The sequence below is a fragment of the Zalophus californianus genome, chromosome 14 (genome assembly GCF_009762305.2).
Source record: "Zalophus californianus isolate mZalCal1 chromosome 14, mZalCal1.pri.v2, whole genome shotgun sequence".
Lineage (NCBI taxonomy): Eukaryota > Metazoa > Chordata > Mammalia > Carnivora > Otariidae > Zalophus > Zalophus californianus.
This window is the reverse complement of record NC_045608.1, coordinates 55,039,272-55,059,306: the sequence shown is the minus strand read 5'-3', so window position 1 is coordinate 55,059,306 and position 20,035 is coordinate 55,039,272. Positions and strand designations below refer to the sequence as shown.

Below are 20,035 nucleotides of genomic sequence, written 5' to 3'. Positions count from 1 at the left end.
AATAAAAACTAAAATTTTTGTAGAGCTTCTAATAACTAAAAAAAGGCAAAAGACTATAGACGTCTGGGGGGGAAACAGGAAAATCTTCCAAATCGCTCTGTCACTCTAATACTCAGTCATATGCATATTATGCTGCCCACCTCGCTCCTGGCTTGCTTGCTCACACAGCCCTGCTCTGACCATTCCTGACTAAGACCCGCTGTCACTCATCCCTTTGCTTCCACCCAGTCCATTTTTCCTCTTCATGCGTCATTTCCTTCCTTTTCCAGGTGAGATTTTCTGATCTATTAGGTTCTTAAGATTCTTGCTCTTCTCATCATTTGGATACACAACGTATGACAAAGGCCCAACCCGTGGTGGACCTTACCTTTCTACACCCAGTACTTTCGGTAAAAATTTGCTCTTCTCATCAAACAGGTGATAATTAGGTCTTCAGTGGGTCACTGACCACTCTCCAGCTAGCCTACTAGGCTTTTCAGTGAACTCACTTTCTCCCTCTTCACTGATTTTTCCAAACTCAAGCTTTTTACCTTCTTCCCCACCTTCATCCTACCCATCACTTCCTGTGCATGCTTTTGTCTCCTACTTCTGCAGGTGAAAAAAAGAACTAATCGTATAGGAAATCCCTAGATTTTACACTACCAGACTCCACACCCATCTTCTTCACCCATTTTCTCCCTCTCTTCCAGTATTCCTGGAAATGGTGCACCACCTCCTTTCTAAGGCAAATTTCTCAACTAGTACTCTGATTGCTACCTTCTCCACCCCTGCCTTTTAAGGGATTATAGTAAGCAACCAATTCCCATTTTTATCTTGATTATTTAACTGCTCCCTCTCAAGGGACCTCTATCTCTTTGATCACTAAACATGCTAACTCCTCTCCCAACTGAACAAATAAACAAAATCCTACCTTTATCCTTAAATTATGCTGTTTCCATTATCCTTATGACTATTCCACTTCATAACCAAATTTTTTAAAAGATACATCCGTCCATATTCTTTCCTTCTTTAACTTAAGCCTCATCAAACCCTAATCTGGCCTTCTTACCTATCAAATAAATGAAATGGTTCTAAAAAGTATACTAAATAGAAAGAAGATGAAATCACCATTCTTAGTAAGTGGTATGATTATCTGGGAAACTCGAGAGCATAAAATGAAAAGGAATTCAAAATTATCAAACACTGAGTAAGAAGGGTAAGAAAAAAATAGCTTTCTTATACACCAAACCCAACAACTCTATTATGGCAGAAAAGACGTCATTTACGACAGCAATCTTTTAGAAACACATTAGCCTCAATGTAGTCAACAAGTAATTCTAAGATCTACTGCTCCATTTCTCTATTCACTTCACAGGTAAGGGGAAGAGGGCACTCCATCCAAATTCTCTCTTTCCATTCTCTTTTGAAGTCCCTCCAAACTAGTATATCCTCCCCACCATGCTTTCAAAATTGCTCCTGTCAAGATCACCAGTGAACTGCATATATGGAATACGATAGTTAACTCTTAATCTTCACCTTACTCAATACTTAAGTATTAAATAAATCACACCCTCCTTCTTAAATATTCACTCCCTTGACTTCAGTGATACACACTTGGCTTTCCTGTCCCTTACATCACTGGCTATTACTTTCCACTTTCCTTTGCCAGCTTCAGCTCTTTTATTCAGCCATTAAGATTTGGAAATCCCAAGCCTTAGTCCTGGGACTTCTTCTCATTCTGGTCTATACTACATATCATTTATATTCAGGGTTTTCATTAACATGTAGATGTTGGTGGCTGCCAATTCTTTTGGAAGGGAACCATAGCACCACAGAGAGAAAATTCGGGAGTTCTTCCGCTGAGTCCTTATCAGTGTATAAATGTGAGGAAACTACCAGAGGCTGGGCAAGAACTACTTGAAATGAATAGAAGTAACAGAGCCCCGTGCTCAGTGTCCATTCCCACCTGCCAGACTAGAAAAACACATGCCTCAGTGATGAGAGGAATTTGCCAGAGACGGAGCACTGTTCTGGTTCTGCCAAAGATATCTTAAGATTTCAAAGCATCAAGCTGCTTCCATGTGCCTTAACTGCATCACTCAGATGCCGCCTCAAAAGCTTTATTTCACATCTTCGAAATGGTATTCCCACGGGACCCCGTGAATGTGCACTACTACCAGTGCTGGACTGGAAGCTCCGTGAAGGCAGATTCAGAGCAGTCTCAGGTAACATGATGTCCCTACTGGGCAGCACACGCATGGCCCACTGTACAACTTATAAAAATGCCTGGATTCCCATAAAGCTCCTTCAGTTTATTAACAAATGTTCTCAAAACCATTTTTGTCCTCTTTTAGTAACACATATTCTTGTTCTCTGAATTGTCACACTGGGGCTCTTTTTTGAACTGCTAAATCTTTCCTGTGCCTCATTACTGATCTCTGTCTTTTCATCCTGAGCGAGAGGTCAGTAGGTGTCAGATCAGTATTAGCTACTGAGATGGTTTCTGTCAGAAACTTTGTTGGACTTGGTATCAATCTCTCAGGCTCAGGAAAGGGATTAGGAAAAAGTACATGTTTACTCCACTGATGCTTGCACAAGTAGAGGTTTGGCACTTGTGAGGAGAGGGATTGGTTCCTTAATAAAGAACACCTTAACCACATATTTAAGGACACTTCAATGAGACTAGGCCTCCCCTTACCTAGCAAAACAGCTAGCTTCTGGACAGAGAACACAAGGCAATCCCTCAACAAGCACAGCCTGGAAACATTTTCTGCAGTGGTACCCCACTAAATGACTAAATGCTAGCAAACATTCCCAGAAAGTAAGCAAAACAGCTAGCTTCTGGACAGAGAACACAAGGCAACCCCTCAACAAGCACAGCCTGGAAACATTTTCTGCAGTGGTACCCCACTAAATGACTAAATGCTAGCAAACATTCCCAGAAAGTAAGTTAGTACAGAGATCTCTGGAACGCTCCACCCTTTCCTCTGACCAGACCACTCGTTGCTGGTTGTGTCTAAGAGAAATCTACAGTCCCTTTTAGTCAGACCCCACAAAGAGTGTTCCTTTCCAGGCAGCCCCTTTCATTTTAGTAATCTCTTAGCTCAATCTAATCTCACCTTCATTATCTCCTGCAGAAATTCCTCATAGTTTTTGGCATCTGGATGGCATTCTTCCCTAGATTTTAGGACTGATAAAGAAATATAATGGGAAAAGCCAGTGTCATTTTAATGGAATTTAGAAGCAGGGAAGGGAATTAAATAATGCTGCCACTTTAATCTAGAGGTTCAAACACTACTACACTGTTCACTCCCTGCTTATAATTGATTCTTTATTTCTTTACAACGATCTTTAATAAATTTTACAAATGGAACCAAAGTGTTTTCTTAGGCAACTATATTTTTTTGAATAGGGTTTAATAACTACCATGAGTTCTAAAGGTGATTTAATGAGCGAAATTCGTTTTCTTCCTTCTACCCTTGAGCCTATTTTAGGGGTGAGTCACTGAATGACACCTGTTCATAATGGTCCATGGCAACCTGGACATTAGAATGTCCCTTATTAAAATGACAGGCACAGTCACTAATGTGTAATCTACCATCTGCATGACTCCCTTTCTCAAGCTCTATTCATTTGTGTGATAAACTAAGTTAAAGTTCCTTACTCTCCCTTCTCGTATAACCTAAGTATTACACATACACATATTATTTTAAAACTTACATAAGATGACAAAAAAGGTAATTATGTAAATACTAGATGATAGTACCAAATAGTTAATCATCCAGTATGCTTGATCATATGTAGTTGATCATACATGGCCAAAGACAGCCTCTCAGGCCATGAGGTTGCCACTTAATATCTCCACTGAAGGAGGAAGAAAGTGGTTTAATGCACAAAACAGGATGTTCTCCAGGCTAAATGAATCCTGGTTCCTCAGTTAACTTCCTTATGCACAGGACTGAAATAAGCTCCATTTGTCAGATTGCCTATGACATGAAATTACTTGCACATATGTACTTCAATCCAGTCTACACATTATTTGACATACTTTGAAGCAGATACTGATAAACAGGATTTGATGTTAACTATCCAGTTAGCTAAGAAATGGATAATATCCAGATAGAATTAGTTCCCTCCATAAACATAAAGCTCAAATGGCGAGCATGGAAACATCAGGCGTGGTCTGTGAGGATATCTTTGGCCATGTATGATTTACTATCATCAGTAAGTGACTTAGGCTAGAAGGAATATTGGATTTCCTAAGTACTTTAAGATATGCTTTCAGAAGCAGGGAAAAAGCCAATGTCAGTTCCATTAAAATAATTACATCTCAAGTACACACTTACTTTTTACCTAAAGGCTTAAGATACTAGTATTTTTTCATATCTTTAATACTTTTGAATTTCTATAATCTGTTAGGTAAATTGACATTTTATTATAAATGCTATTTGTAGAATAAAATAACGGCATAATTTTAAATCAATATATACAGTACATAGAGCAATCTCTAAGAGGAGCCTGAGTTATTGCAAATGTATGAGCTATTTCCATGGAGGAAAAAGATGGAAAGCCCTTTCCCATTTGCATTTATAAAGGCTGCGTGACTTCTTTAAATATATACACTGATGCCAACAGAGCCATCAGAAATCAATAAATCACATTCTCATGTGCTGTAAAATGTCTGACATGCACATTCATTTTCTTAGTCCAAAATTCTCTGCAAAAGGAACTGTGTAAATGTTCCATTTTAGTTTAATGACATTCTCCACAGTTAAAATTATGTGCATTATTGCCAGTGAGTGTAAAAAACCTGAAGAGCACAAAGCTAGATAGGATTTTAAAGAGCCTACACAGTACATATCCTTCAGTGGCTAGTCATTTAACAGACCACAGAGACACTGATATGAATGCAGAACAAAATTGGGAGATTAGTAAGAATGGATTGAAATGCTGCAATTACCATTTTGACAAAAATAATAGGCATAATTTATTTAGAAGCAGGTGGGGGATGGTTTTGTAAGTGTCTGGAGAGACAGCCCTAATAGTCCCAATACCACCAAATGGAGGTAGAGATGAACATCACTTAAAAATGATACAGATGACAGGAATGACAACTTATTCATCAGTGACGTTCAACTGGAAAGTGTAATAAAAACCTAAATATGACTCCACTTTAGTTGACATTTATTCCACCAGCTGCTATATATTTTTTAAAAGGTCACAGCATTGTTCCATGTAGATACAATTTATGAAGTACCAATTCTTAAAGAAAGGAGGGATCTGCTATGTTTTTAAGCAAGGAGGTTCTAAAAATTCTCCAAGCATACGTTGCAGAGAGTTATACACAAAGGCATGACTGGCTACAAACACGAGCACTGAATTTATTCAGGTAATAGTCCTACATGGGAACTGAATGAAGAACTAGCTACAGTTCTCCCTGCTCACTAGCGCTGACTAATGGTGCTCTCACCCTTTAATTTCTTTGCATTTGATCTCTGAACGAAAATGCTGTGGCCAAAAAGATAGCTTTTGACCTATGTGTTTACCAAAACCTGATTATATTTGAAGTGTGTTATTTTGAGGCCCTATACTACATTCAACAACATATCTTTCTTCCTTTCAAGCCATATTTTCCTCTCCCGGAGACCTACACTCACTCCAGGCCCCCTGACCCTAACTTCTCTCCCTAAAGCCTGGACTCCATAATCAACCATTCTAACAAGCATCTCAGAGTGCCCTAAAATCTCTCAGCTCTTTCAATGTGAGCCTTTGAAAATCTCCAATCTTGGCAAAGCCCAACTCCTGGCACATCGAGTACCAAGCTAAATGCACAAATATTTAGCATTGCTGGAGTGAAAAACATGTAAGTAGGCCAACTGGACCCACTGCCATCTAACCTCACATGGGGCCTCAAAGCTGTTGAGCAACCACTTTTTCACCAGGATGGGTCCACAGAACCACCCTTCAGTCTGCTTTCCTAAGCCTTGTTACTCTCCTGACACCCATAAGCCTCTAGTGGCTGAGCAAACACACCGCCATGCGGCTGAAAACCCCTCACTTTCTAATCTGTTCTTCCCATTTAGCTATTTCTTCACTCCTCCTTTCCTGCTTCTCTTCTCTCTGATCTCAGAAATCAGTACCTTTTTCCCCTTAAACCAGCTTCTTCCCCAATATAGTCCATCCTGTCCCATCTCTTCTAAAATTTGGTCAATAAATCAAATCCTCTTTGGGGCGCCTGGGTGGCTCAGTCGGGTGGACACCTGCCTTCAGCTCAGGTCATGATCCAGGAGTCACAGGATCGAGGCCCACGGTCTGCTTCACCCTCTGTCCCTCACCTTGCTCTCATGCTCTCTCTCACTCTCTCCCTCTCACATAAATAAATCTTTAAAAAAATAAGAAATAAATCAAATCCTCTTTCGCCCATCTTCAATTTCTACTATCAATGGCCTCAATTTTTAGGACAAAAACATGTTTAATTCTACCCTGGCTTTTAAGGCACAGCAATCTTTTGCTATTCTCAAATGTGCAATAAACTTACTGCCTACAATATATATTTAATTCCTCCTTCTCACCCAAACCCAATTACCAAGTCTTGATGGTTTTATCTCTGAATGTCTGTGTTGGATTGATTTGTGCACCCCATCCCAACCCCAATTCCTGTGTTGAAGCCCTAACCTCCGGCGTAACTGTACTTGGAGACAATGCCTTTAAAGAGGAAATTAAGCATAAATGAGGTCGTAGGGCAAGGCCCTAACCCAAAATGGCTAGTGTCTTTATAAAAAGAGGAAGGGACAGCAGGGATGTGGGCACATAGAGAAAAGGCCATCTGAGGACACAGCAAAAAGGAGCCTTTCTGCAAGCCAAGGAGAGAGGCCTCGGGAAAAGCCAACCATGTCAGCACCTTGATCTTGGACTTACAGCCTCCCAGAACTAGGAGAAAACAGATTTGTTTTTAAGCCACCCAGTCTGTGGTATTTTGTTATGGCAACAATAGCAAACTAATATCTCATGAAATAGGCCTTTCTTTTTCATTCTTTAACGGTTTTGGCTAAGTTCTTATGTTTATCAGACATGTTACACTAGCTTATAAGTGGATTCCTAGACTATATTAATTAATTAATTAATTCATTCATTCATTCAAAAAACATTTACTGAACACTTACTACATGCCAGGCACAGTGACTAGAAGAGAGCCATAAAGCCACTGTCCTGAGGCTTTTATTCTCATGAGGAAAGATAAATGAACAAATCCATAAGCAAGTAATTATTGACAATGATTAAGTGCTGGGAGGGAAATAAACAGAAAAATAAGAGAACAGCTGAAGAGGCTACTTTACATGGGAGGGAGGACAAGAAAAGCCTTTGTGAGGAGAGGACACTGACTGGGTGGAGGAGAGTAAGCTGGCCTTGCCGAAAGACGCCGTAAAGCATTTCTAGCAGCGCTCTTAGCAAGCACCAGGGCGAGGAACAGAAGGTTGGGGTATAGGTTTGTGGGACAGGAAGGAAGATGGAATGGTTAAAGCATAGCAAGGTGGAAAGTGGGAGAATCTCTCTCCTCTACTTCATGCTTTACTCCTTCAACAGAGTCCTTTTCTAAAATATAAATCTAATAATGTCATACTCCAAACATATATTCCACATTGCTTACTGACACAGAAGGCCTTTTTTAAAGATTTGCTCCAACCTCCCCTTCTAAACTCAGTTTGCTCACTCTGTACCCCTCCATCTCGAATTACATGTTGAGGGGCGGCAGATACTTCTCTGCCTGTGTTTGGGGGGCAAGGAACACCATGAACTTGGGAGTCAGATAAATCTGTGTTCAAATTTTGGCTCTCATGTTTTCACTCGGAAGAAGTTGGGTAAATCCTTTTCTTCTCCTCAACCCTTATTTCCACATAGATACAGAGGGGTGAATAATACGAACTCTTTAGAGAGTTATAGCAAGGATTAATGATAATTGATGTAGGAGGCTTAGCACTATATGTAATCAATATTATTACTGGCACATATGGTCTCCTTTACTCGGAATGCCTACCATACTTCTTTTCCTGGTAAACTTTCTCCATCTTGCCAGATGCAGTTTAGATGACACGTTCTCTTTTTGAAGCGTTCTCTAACTTCCACATACAAAATATAATTATCTCCTCATTGTTCCTATAGCACAATGCATATACCACCACCATGGCATAGTAACTAGAGGTTTTTACATCTCTTTCCCCTCTAGAACCATCACTTCTCTCAGGGTTGGAACTGTGACTTTATTAATATTTGTATTATCAGTCCTTATCTGGCACATAATAGGTGTTAAATAAACATTAGTTGGATGAATGAATGAATGAATGAACTATATATTCCATTCCTTCCCTGAACCACTAGAATTTGCCTACATCCATATTATTCTACCTCTTCAAAAAGTCTGTCAGTCAGGAGTCCCAGTAGGCACAGATGGCTCATTCAAGTTAGCATCATTTGAAGAGGGTAGATTTAAAGTGACTACTTACAAAGAAAGGTATGGTCAGGGTGCAGCAACCACCAAGGATACTTCAGTAAACTAAAGCCAGTAATAGGAAGTAGTATTTGACCTGAAGGGTACCAGCAGAAAGGGTTTGTCAGAACTTGGACAGAAAGAGGGCTATATGGAAAGGACCTTGTGATAGGAGCTGGTCAATGGATGCATCCTATGTTGACCACACAGGGCAGGTGAGGGGCTCAATCTCACTCTTCTTTTGCCCAAATCCCTGTTGGGGCTCCCCAGTAGGTGAACCCAATTAAAATCCATCAGGCCTTCTCTTCCTGCTTCCAAATAATTCAGGCCTGAAGCTTAAAACAATACAGGCCCCTGTGCCAGAAAAGGAACAGAGGTACCCAGGATGGCTCAAAGTGTGATCACAAAGTCTAGTAGGGTGAGGTAGGTATCCATATGGACGGAAGCCTGGAGAAGAGCTATAGAGGCAATGCACAGTGAGGAACACTTCCTACACAGAGGAGGGGCCTGATATGTAGTGTCAGAGGTCAAGCAGGAAGGGGAAGGTGTCCAAGTGGGATGGGTGGATAAGTAGTCTGTCATGGAGTCTGAGCTTAAGTATAGCAAAGAAGACCATCCACACGGGGCAGTATGGAAGAGTGGCTACTTATAAGGGGATTAACCAAACATTTAGATTTATTAAGAGTAATAAAAACAGGGTTTTTCACTGTATCAGCTATGGAAAGGGAGAAAACTAGAATAAACCATGGAGTATTAGATTAAGACTGGAGGTATTAGTGTAAATTTCTGGTTTACAAGATATAGACACACATAAAGAAATAAATGTCAAAATAAATTGTTATGTTTATATATTCCGAAAGACTCATGCTTTTTCATCTATAAGATGTTCCTTGTCTCCCACAGTTCACACACACACACACACACACACACACACACACACACACACACACGTGCACAAAGAGTACACATGCTATGAGCTCCTGATTCCTAAGTACCATCCTCCACTTGAGGGAAACATGGCTCCTTGAAGAAAGGGTTCATTCCAGGGCCTGGGCAAGAAAAGTATAAGAAGAGAATGGGACAATGTGATGTGCTTCAAAGTAATGAAGTGATCTGAGGGCAATGGAGACCTCAGAAGATACAGAAGCCAGCTTGAACAGGCTCTCAGTGACCAAATGTGGGACAATTCAAGCATAGTATCTATTGAAAAAATAAAAAACAATGAACCCATACAGATACAAATAAATGAGTAAATTTAAGTTCTGAAGAGAAAGGATATTTGCATAGTTTAAAAGAACCTCCTCACAAAATACTATTTAATTACAAAGAGGGAAGAAGTAACTGTGCACTGCAGAGGATTGGCAGATACATTTTAATCAAATGATCAAGTGAACATCAGCAGTATTGTGACAAATAAAAATTATGTGCCAACTAATAGGTGCAAGGTGCAAATATATTACAGTCATAATATACTGGGGGAAGGGGGTCCTGGATGGATCACCAGGCTGGAAACTAATTCTCTAATGTATCTTCAATTTTCTAAAAGTGTATGATTATTTTTAAAAATTAAAAAAAAAAATACAGAAGGCATAGGTCCTCCTGGTGCATTAGTCCGTATATGGTTCAGCCCCCTGCAGCAAAGCAGAGTAAAGAAGGCTGAAGGGTGGATCTAGAGGGACAAAGGAAAGATATCCCACTCACTCCCCAGCGACCTCCTAACAGCCATGACACTGTTGCCAGTATACAACATGCACATGACGATCTCTGAAGTATTTGCTAATGTTCTGTCTACTCCCTGGCTCCTTCCCATACTCTTTCTCATCCACACCCTCTCACAAATACATGTATTCCTCTGGGATAGCTATATCTGCTAGCTCATCAAATCCCATAGTTGACACCATTATCTATGTAGATTTTATAAATAGCTATAAACTAACTCCATCTCCTTCAGTTTTAAAACCTGTATAATTACTTCTCAACATTTCATATAGTAGAAGCATCTCAGTCCAACCTGTTAAAACCAAACTCAATACCTACCCCCCTATAGTGGGCACTGTTCGTGGACTGCAAGATTATCCCTCACCCCTGGTTACAAATCCTCTAACATAACTTCCTAAAAGCCAGATTTCTAAAGTACTCCTGACCTCTATCACAGTGCATCATTTTTACTGGAGGAGATGGTGAGCACACTGAGGTTCAAGAATAGGTCTAGATGCTCTAAACAATTTGCATATTCCATTTCCTTAGCTAGAGGCATTGTTTAAGAAGTGGTCTTGTGATCTTAGTAGTACCAATGGTGTGAATCTCAGACCTCTCTTTGAAACCCATTTTTTTAATCAGGTAGCCATCCTATCACAAAGGGGAATTAGGAAAAAAACAAAAACAAAAACAAAAAAACAAAGGGGGATTAGAATAATGCCAACAAGAAGAAAGATGATTTTTAAAATTAATTCATTAAATAATAATGAAATGGGTTCTTGACAATAAGTAGATCCCAGGACCCACTCTAATTTCTATCTTCTAATTACCTAAGCCAATAAATCCCTTTATATCTAAGTCAGTTTGAGTTTGATTTTCTGCTACTTGCAGTACATTGTGTAAAATGCTATAAAACAACTAGAAGTTAATATACATGAAATCTAAGATAAGCAGCCCTATATAAAAGAAAGAAAAGTAGAAATACAGAAAAACAAAATACCAGACAGGTTGGCAGAATGACCACTGGCACTGATAAGATAAATGGGAAACCCAGCTTCCATATATGAAGATGTAACAACTGAATGATCCCCAGCTTTCTATGGTCCAGAGTCAGACAGAGGCTGATAGGGACTGCTTCAGGGGAGAAATCTGGTAGAAACCTGGGGAGTTAAAGGAAGGGAACAAGAAACCTGGGACTTTCACATTCTAGACAGATATATAAAGACAAGTTTTCATACAAGTGAAATTCTGAGGTATTTCATATAATTATAGTACTTTCCACTGGTTCAAATAAATCTATGTAATTAGCTTCACGTTTGCATGCCTCTTCTACTCATTCTGGCCCAGAAAGTGGTGGTGTTCAATGCCATCTGGATTATTTCTAAGCTGTGCTGCAACAGCAGCAGTGTGGGGAGCTTGCTGCATCAAGACGCCTGCCCCTTTCTGATAGGAGAGAGGGTGCTTCAGCTCACCTCAAGCAAGGCACACAGACACTGAGCTCTAAATTTCTTGGCATCAAATGGTTGATAGGCCCACAGAGCTTTACTGTCCTCCCAAGTCACCCTAGATAGAATATCCGGTTGCCTTCTAGACCTTTTACAACCCTATCCCACAGGCAATCTGTCATTTATTCCTACTCAAGTAGGCTGAAACTATGTCTGGAATTCAGTCCTTTCTTCTCATTTCCAAGGCCAATGCCCAAGGTCACACCCTTATCTCATATCTCAACTAGTACAATTGTCTCTTACCCAGTTTCTCTGTGTCTTATCTTTCTGCCTGTCCAATCCAACATTCACAGGGCTACTAGCTCCTAGGAGAAAATAAGGAATGCACTTTATTTATCCCCTTTCCCTCCCCTATGTCCAGGCATGAAAATATCTGTTTAAATTATTGTATGCAGGCCATTTCTCATTTGAAAAACTCTACGATGGTTTCAGAAAAAGTTTGGAAACCTTAATCTGCAACTAGGTCATCAAGGTTGTACACCATACTCCCCATCAGCAGAGTAGCTCACCACTTTCCCCCATAGCATGATCCAATCATACTGAACTACTAAATCTTCTAGAACACACAAGCAGCAGATCTTTATAAATGACATGCTCTCCCTCTAGAGAATTCACTTTCCCTTGGCTCTACTTGCAAAACACCTATTAGTCCTTCAAGGCTCAACTGAGGTATCTTCTCCAACCATAAAATCTTCTCCAATGTTAGTTTACGATTAAATTTCTTCATCCTCTGTGCCTACATAAGACTTTCTTTAAAAGTCTACTTTGACATTTATGTTGCTCTTCCTGGTCTTATACCAAATTTGGTGCAGGTTTACCCAGTTATTAGACTTCTTCCCTAGTAATAAGCAGTGTACTGTATATCACCATGAGGTTGTCTTTCTCCTACCTGTGATTTCTCCCCAAGATTCATTCTTACATCCTCTGTATTTAGCAAACTGTATACAGTACACAGTACATGCTCAGTAAACACTGCCTGAGTAATTTGCCAGTGGACTAATTGTTATATGAGGACAGGTATTGTGCCTTATTACACTTACCACACTGACTGGAAAAAATGAGAAACAGAAATGGCTACAGGTTGAATAAAATACTAGGCTTACACTGGCCTTCTGGGTTACCAAAATATTTGGCTAAACCTAGAGCAGTTTGTCATTTCTTCATTCCAAAAGATTTATTGAGTACCTTGTGTGTGCCCAATCTTATTCCAGGAGCTGGGGACAGAATTGTAAACAAGATGAACCACATGTATGCTAAGGCGGAGGAAATAGTTCTATCGCTAATAAATCAGTCTCTCCCACCCCCCCCAAAAAAGTTTTCCTTAACTCCCAAACTCAGTTCTCAGCCACACAAATGTGAAACCCAAGAGTCATCAGTGGCTTCTCCCTATACCTTGTTCAAGTGTTATCTGACAAAATGTAGAATTGTTACCACTGGATGATGATGGTGATGATCACATTATCTTCCTCCTCTTTAATTTCAACAGTATTCTCCAAATTCAAGCCCTCATTTTGCCTTTTTGGAACAACTAAAATTGCGTCCTAACAACTCTTCCTACTTTTATGCATCCCATCTCTACACTCCCTTTCAAATATTGCCAGAATAATTTTCTTAAAAAGCAACAATCTTACCATATTACAGCTGTGCTCAAAAGCTCTCAATGGCTTTGCAAACACAGGGAGAACACTGTTCAGACTCCTTAGCCTCATAACTCAAGGAATCTTCCAAAATTGACTTCCAATTTGTCCACATTCTTTTGCACTGTTCATCCTACAATCTGGAGTCCTACAAAAATAGCTCTTGATTTTGTATCTTTGAACTTTTCACTTGGAAGTCCATCCATTTTATTCAAATCCTGCCTACATCTCAAGGCCCAATGCAAGGACCTTAAATTTGTGTCTGATTTTTCCCTTCTGCATATGAAAGCTCAATATACTTTGTGCTTTCCCCTCAAGGCTTACCTATTTCTACCTCACATTCTGATTATTCACAAATATAGCTTATGTATCCAACAAAAGCATACTTAATCATCAATAAATACTTAATAGGCACTTACTGTCTTTCCATTACTCCAAAGGACCTAAAACATACCATATTCAGAGTAAACATTAAACAAATTTTCATAGAATGAAGGCAAACTCCCAAACAGAAATGTACCCAAAATCACAATAATCTTTTTCTAAATGCGAACAATAATCTCCACCAAAGAGGTACATATGAGTGGTAGAAAACGGTAGCTCATCACATTTTAAATATATATGAAAGGAGGCAGCTAAGTTAGTAGAAAATAGAATCAAATAAAAAGCTAAGAAAATTTATTCAAAGTAATATGGAAATATTGAATAATCTTACCCATTTCAGTATATGAATGTACCTCTCATTTTGAGATGCAAATACATAAACACATATACATTATGTCCATCAACTGGAAACTATATACAGTGTCAAAATTTATTGAAATAAGAATGACAAGGAAATTTTTCCTAGTTGCCATTTAATAACTTTTGTGAAATTTAATAAAAGTTTATGTGATGAAATATTTTTTCCTTTTCTTTTCTAAGGAAACAGCTTTAGAAGATGATTGATGCCTGCTATTATGGGTCTATATTTGTATTTCCTTATTTTAGAGGCCTTTCAAAATACAAAAATAAACTTAAAGCATTTCCAGTTATACTAAAAAAAGAAAGATAAAAGGTGATTATTTATAGGCAATCATATTCATGATGATAGAGTCTCAGAAGGCAACAGCAAACATAAATTTTAAATGCTTTTTGGAAAGAGTTGAGAATAAAAACATTTACATAATTTCTTAGAAACCCTGGCTTTTTATTGCTGCACTTCAATATTCCCTCCAGGCAAAAGGAGCAGCTACTTCAAAGATTTATTTGATAATGGAATGTTTGATTTCTTTGTTTTCCCTTTCCAATGTGGAAAGGACTTTTGTTTTCACTCTACAGCAATGTGTTGTATTTTAAAATTTGAATTGGCTCTCTACTGATAATAAAAATGGTTCTGTTCTGGCAAATTAAACACACCAATGCTAGCAACAAGTATATGTTATAAATAGACTATCTTGTTATAAAAAGGGTCCATACGTGTATCAGTCATCTTTGATAACAGAACTACCACTTCATGATAATTTAACTAGTGACTAATATTAAATGTCTAAAACTCTCACTTACCTGCCTATCCACTTCTGGGAGCAAAAGCAGGAGGTATTGTTGAAAATGCTGAGGTAAGGAAGCAAACGTATGTTTATTTATTAAAGCCCTCAAGTTAGTGTTGACAAGAATAGATCCTGGGGTTTCTATGTCAATGTCCTCAGCTTTGGTCCATTTCAAGTGTCCTGTGATAAACAAGGAAGAGCATTAATTCACTGTAGACTGGGGAAAACATGCACATGCACATATACACATATGTACATATTGAACATATTCAATAATATGTCTGACTCTGTCACTTTTTAAAAGTGACATTTCAGAAGGAACTCTCCAAAGCTTCTTTCGTGTTTCTGTCTTGTCTTACTTGTCTTTTATTTTCATAATGTATACTTCACTCATACCATCTATATATTTTAGTCAAAGTAGCATCAGGTCTAGATAAAGAAGTATTTTAATTATGGTCTTCCAAGTAATCAGAATTTGGAATCAATTTTTATAGATTCTATAAGACCTAAGATCAATAATAACAATAATAACAGTGTTGTTAATTTTAATAGAGGTATTGATAGCTAGCTCAGAGCTATGTGATTCCCCATATACCAGGCAGAGCACAGGCACTGGATTATTTCAAAAGATGCCTGTTCAGGGTATTTTGAAAATAATAATTTAAAAAGCAATCTTTTATAAAAACATTAGTTTCAAGATCTAAAATACCAATACACTTTGAAGGATAATTCTACAATTCAAGGTACACTGACCTTCAACAGAAGGCTGTGTGTAGAGTCCACAACTCAAAATTATGACATACAAGAAAATTATCCACTCTAACAAACAGCCAGATGATGCATCAAACAGAAGAACTGCCACTTTCAGTTACTTAAGAGAACACCAAGAATGTGAGCTGTTTATTAATAGAGTACGTTTTAAATCAAGGGTCAGCAAATCATGGCTCATGAGCTATATCTAGTCCAACTTTTGTTCTGGTAAATAAAGTTTTACTGGAACATAGTAAATGCCTGATTGTTTAGCTACTGCCTAGGTCTGCCTTTGCGCGACAACGCAGAGCTGAATAGTTGTGCCAGAAATCGCATGACCTATATTAGCTTCTCAGCCCTTGGCAGAAAAAGTTGCCATCTCTTGTGCTAAATAATTAGTGATGAAAGACAGAATAAAAGTCATTATTAATAAACGGGGAACTATGATGAAATAATAGGCAACTTTGAAACAGAACCAGACAGAACACCTAGAAATGAAAATTTAGTTTTTAAACTAAAAAAAGTAATGGACACAGCAGAGGAAAGAATCATTAATTAACATACAGAGTTGATGACAATATCTAGAATGCAGCATAAAAAAAAATGATGGGTCAAAAAGTAGGCTAGTGAAGAAATGTGGGGAAGGGCACAAGCAGTCAGGATGAACATCTATAGGAGATTCAAAACAGCAGATAGAGAACAGGCAGTATTTGGAGAGCTAATGGCTCTTGTTTTTAGAAGTGAAAATATTATGAGTTCTTGGATAAAGCAATACACCAAATCTCAAGAAGGACAAATACCCACTTTCATCTGATGTGTTGAAATTATAAAATATCAAAAACAAAAAGAATATCTTATAACAATTTTTAAGAAAAACAGATTACATCCAAAGAGATGATATTAGGAAATTTTATCAATGAATAACAGATAGCAATAGAATATCTTCAAAGGGTTAAGAGAATATAAGCATCAGTCTAGATGATGGCAATAATATAAGAACATTTTCAGGGTCAGGGCACCGAGGTGGCTCAGTCAAGCATCTGACTCTTGATTTCAGCTCAGGTAATGATCTCAAGGTCCTGGGATCCAGCCTCCAGTCAGGCTCTGCAATCAACAGGGAGTCTACTTGAGATTCTTTCTCTCCCTCTCCCTCTGCCTCTCCCACCACTTGTGCACTCTCCCTCTCTCTCTCCCCCTCTCTCAAACAAATAAATAAAATCTTAGAAAAAAAAAAGAACATTTTCAGGATCCAAAATGGAAACTCTGTGCTTTAGAGAATCTCGCTAAAATAATCACTAGTGGATGTTCTCAACAAATGAAATTAAATCAAAGAAGAAATAAATGGGTTGCAGAAGCCATGGTTAAGTAAAAGACTAATAGATCAGAGTATCTTCAAGTAAATATTAACTGTGAAAAATAATACTAAGAACCAGTAAGAGTTAAATAAAGGAACTAAGTTAAATACAGAGAAAATAAAATGGAAAATAATTGCATGCAAGATGGGACGGCGTAACTGAAATGAGAGTATACAAACCCTGGTCTGATTTGGGAAGGAGAGAGATTTGGACTAGTCTTTACTTGGTGAAAGCTCTAGAGGTGACCACTAGAAGCAACAAGAAAGAGTGATAACTCCTGAATAAGTGCATGGAAGGAAATCTCAATGAATCAAATGGAAGGCATAAAAGCAGGGGGAAAAAATTAAAAATTAAGTCCAACAAAATCAAAATAAATATAAATGGATTTTCATACTAGATTTAAAAAGCAATACAATCCAGCTATATGCTGCTTACAAGAAATAAACTTAAAAATCATAAGGAACGGATGAAAATGAAATAAACACCAGGCTGAGATTCAAAACAACAACAAAATAATATTAATATCAGACAACATAAACAAAGGTAGAAAACCTTGTTGGGGGTGAGAAAGATCATAAAAGGAATAATTCACTGAGAAGATATAATGACCTTAAATCTGCAACCATTTCAGCAGCATATCATTCAAAAACTTAAAACCGAGAGAACTAAAAAGAGAAAGTGCCATTACATGATGCTAGTGGGAAGTCTTAATATCTTCTACCAGAAACTGAGACATCAGACAAAAAACTTGTCTTAATAAGAGAATTTTAACAACCCAATAATCAAGGTTGAACCAATGAATTTAACATAGGGCACTGCACTGAGCTGTTAGAGAAAGCAATGTTTTGTCACCACTCAAGGAACAATAAAACAAATAAAGGGCGCCTGGGTGGCTCAGATGGTTGAGCGTCTGCCTTCGGCTCAGGTCGTGATCCCAGGGTCCTGGGATCGAGCCCCGCATCGGGCTCCCTGCTCCTTGGGAGCCTGCTTCTCCTTCTGCCTCTCTCTCTCTCTGTCTCTCATGAATAAATAAATAAAATCTTTTTAAATAAATAAATAAATAGATAGATAAAACAAATAAAAATCTGACCAGTGAGTCTCTACAAATACTGATGAACAATATTAAATTTCATCTAATTAGGTAGCAGTAACACAAACACAGCAACTCTCCAATCCTCCCACACCTGTTATATATTTGGACACTCAAAAGCACACTTCTAAGTATTTCATAAGCTAAAGAAAAACAATTTAATAGAAATTAGAAAATATTTGGATTCAAAAATCTGAGAAAGAAGGAAGGACTACAAAAATAAGAGTATACATTCATGAAATAGGAAAGGACAATGAAGACCATCAACACCAAAAAAAGGGGTACTGTTTTTGTTTTTTTGTATTAGATTAATGAAAGAGATATACCTCTGGTAAGACTTGGTATAAATATAGAGAAATGAAAGGCAGAGACATAATTATATAGTATACAAGGAACATACAATGAAAAATAGATTTTAAGTGGCATAATAAAATTCTATGACTTAATCCAATATCTTTGAAGACCAACTATTTTTAAGTTTATATTCAAATTTGAAATAGAAAACCTGACTAAATTTGCAAAAATTTAAAAAAACTGATAAACAGGCAACCTCCCCTAACCCACATACACACAGAATATATATTATAAAAGTTGCCCGAAAGATGAGTTTTACCAGTCCATTAAGGAACTCTTTCACCACTTCATTTTGTACATATTCCAGAGAATAAGTTTATAAAGAAATATTTCCAATTCACTTTATAAAGTTAATATAACCTTTATTCCAAAATAAGGACAAACAAGAACAGTATAAGAGAAAAAAATGATCTTCTCCCATTCCATGGGTTGCCTCTTAGTTTTGTAGGTTCCTCAAGACATTAAAAATAGAGCTACCCTACAACCCAGCAATTGCACTATTAGGCATTTATCCCAAAGACACAGATGTGAAAAGAAGGGGCACATGTACCCCAATGTTCATAGCAGCAATGTCCACAATAGCCAAACTGTGGAAGGAGCCAAGATGTCCTTCAACAGAATGGATAAAGAAGATGTGGTTCATATATACGATGGAATGTACTCAGCCATCAGAAAGGATGAATACCTACCATTTGCATCCACATGGATGCAACTGGAGGGGATTATGCTAAGTGAAATAAGTCAAGCAGAGAAAGTCATTATCATATAATTTCACTCATATGCAGAACATAAAGAATAGTGCAGAGGACCACAGGGGAAGGAAGGGAAAACTGAATGGGAAGAAATCAGAGAGTGAGACAAACCATGAGAGACCCTGGATTCTGGGAAACAAGCTGAGGGTTACAGAAGGGAGGGGGCGTGGGGGGTGGGGGTAACCAGGTGATGGGTATTAAGAAGGGCACGTGTGGTGATGAGCACTGGGTGTTACATGCAACTAATGAACTGTTGAACACTACATCAAAAACTAATGATGTACTCTATATGTTGGCTAACTGAACATAATAAAAATTAAAAAAAAAGAAAAAACTATCAACCAATATGACACAAAAAAGTACAAAAGTTGTATCATTTAAAAAAAAAAAACTAAAGCAAATCTGACAAACTCTAACATTTGTTTAGTCAAGGAGATAGGTACATAGGTGTCTGCTTTATTATCATCTGTATTTTTCTATATGTTTAAAGTATTTCACAGCTGGAAAAAAAAATAAAGACCACAAGGAGAGCAGAATTAGGGAGAAGCTTCTTTTCTCAGCAGTGAAGCCAAAGGCAAAACCTAGAGACAGAAATGTTGAGAAATATAGGAAAGGAGTCTGTTTAATTCTCATTTATGACTAAATAATCTCAAATGAAGGAGTTGAGGTCATTTACCAAGAGTGATTCTGACTGAGGAGGAGTGCTGGGGAAATAAGAAAATTGTAAGACTTTGAAACATATATTATAAGCAATGTGAAAAGCAGGACTTATGCTGTAGGTTAATATTTAGTATGGTTCAAAATCTTTAAGAGTATCATGGGGAGGGGCCTGAGTGGCTCAGTTGTTAAGCGTCTGCTTTCGGCTCATGTCATGATCCCAGGCTCCTGGGATTGAGCCCCG

General features: G+C 38.0%; 1 protein-coding gene across 2 annotated transcripts in view; it reads right to left on the bottom strand.

Moving 5' to 3' along the window:
- The window catches only part of ASXL3 (ASXL transcriptional regulator 3), a 185,818-nt gene that overhangs the window by 56,957 nt on the left and 108,826 nt on the right, over positions 1-20,035 (bottom strand). For both annotated transcript variants that reach the window (XM_027575213.2, XM_027575214.2), the window contains one exon: positions 14,850-15,013. In XM_027575213.2, the coding sequence (XP_027431014.2) occupies positions 14,850-15,013 (164 nt within the window). The remainder of the gene's footprint in view (positions 1-14,849; positions 15,014-20,035) is intronic.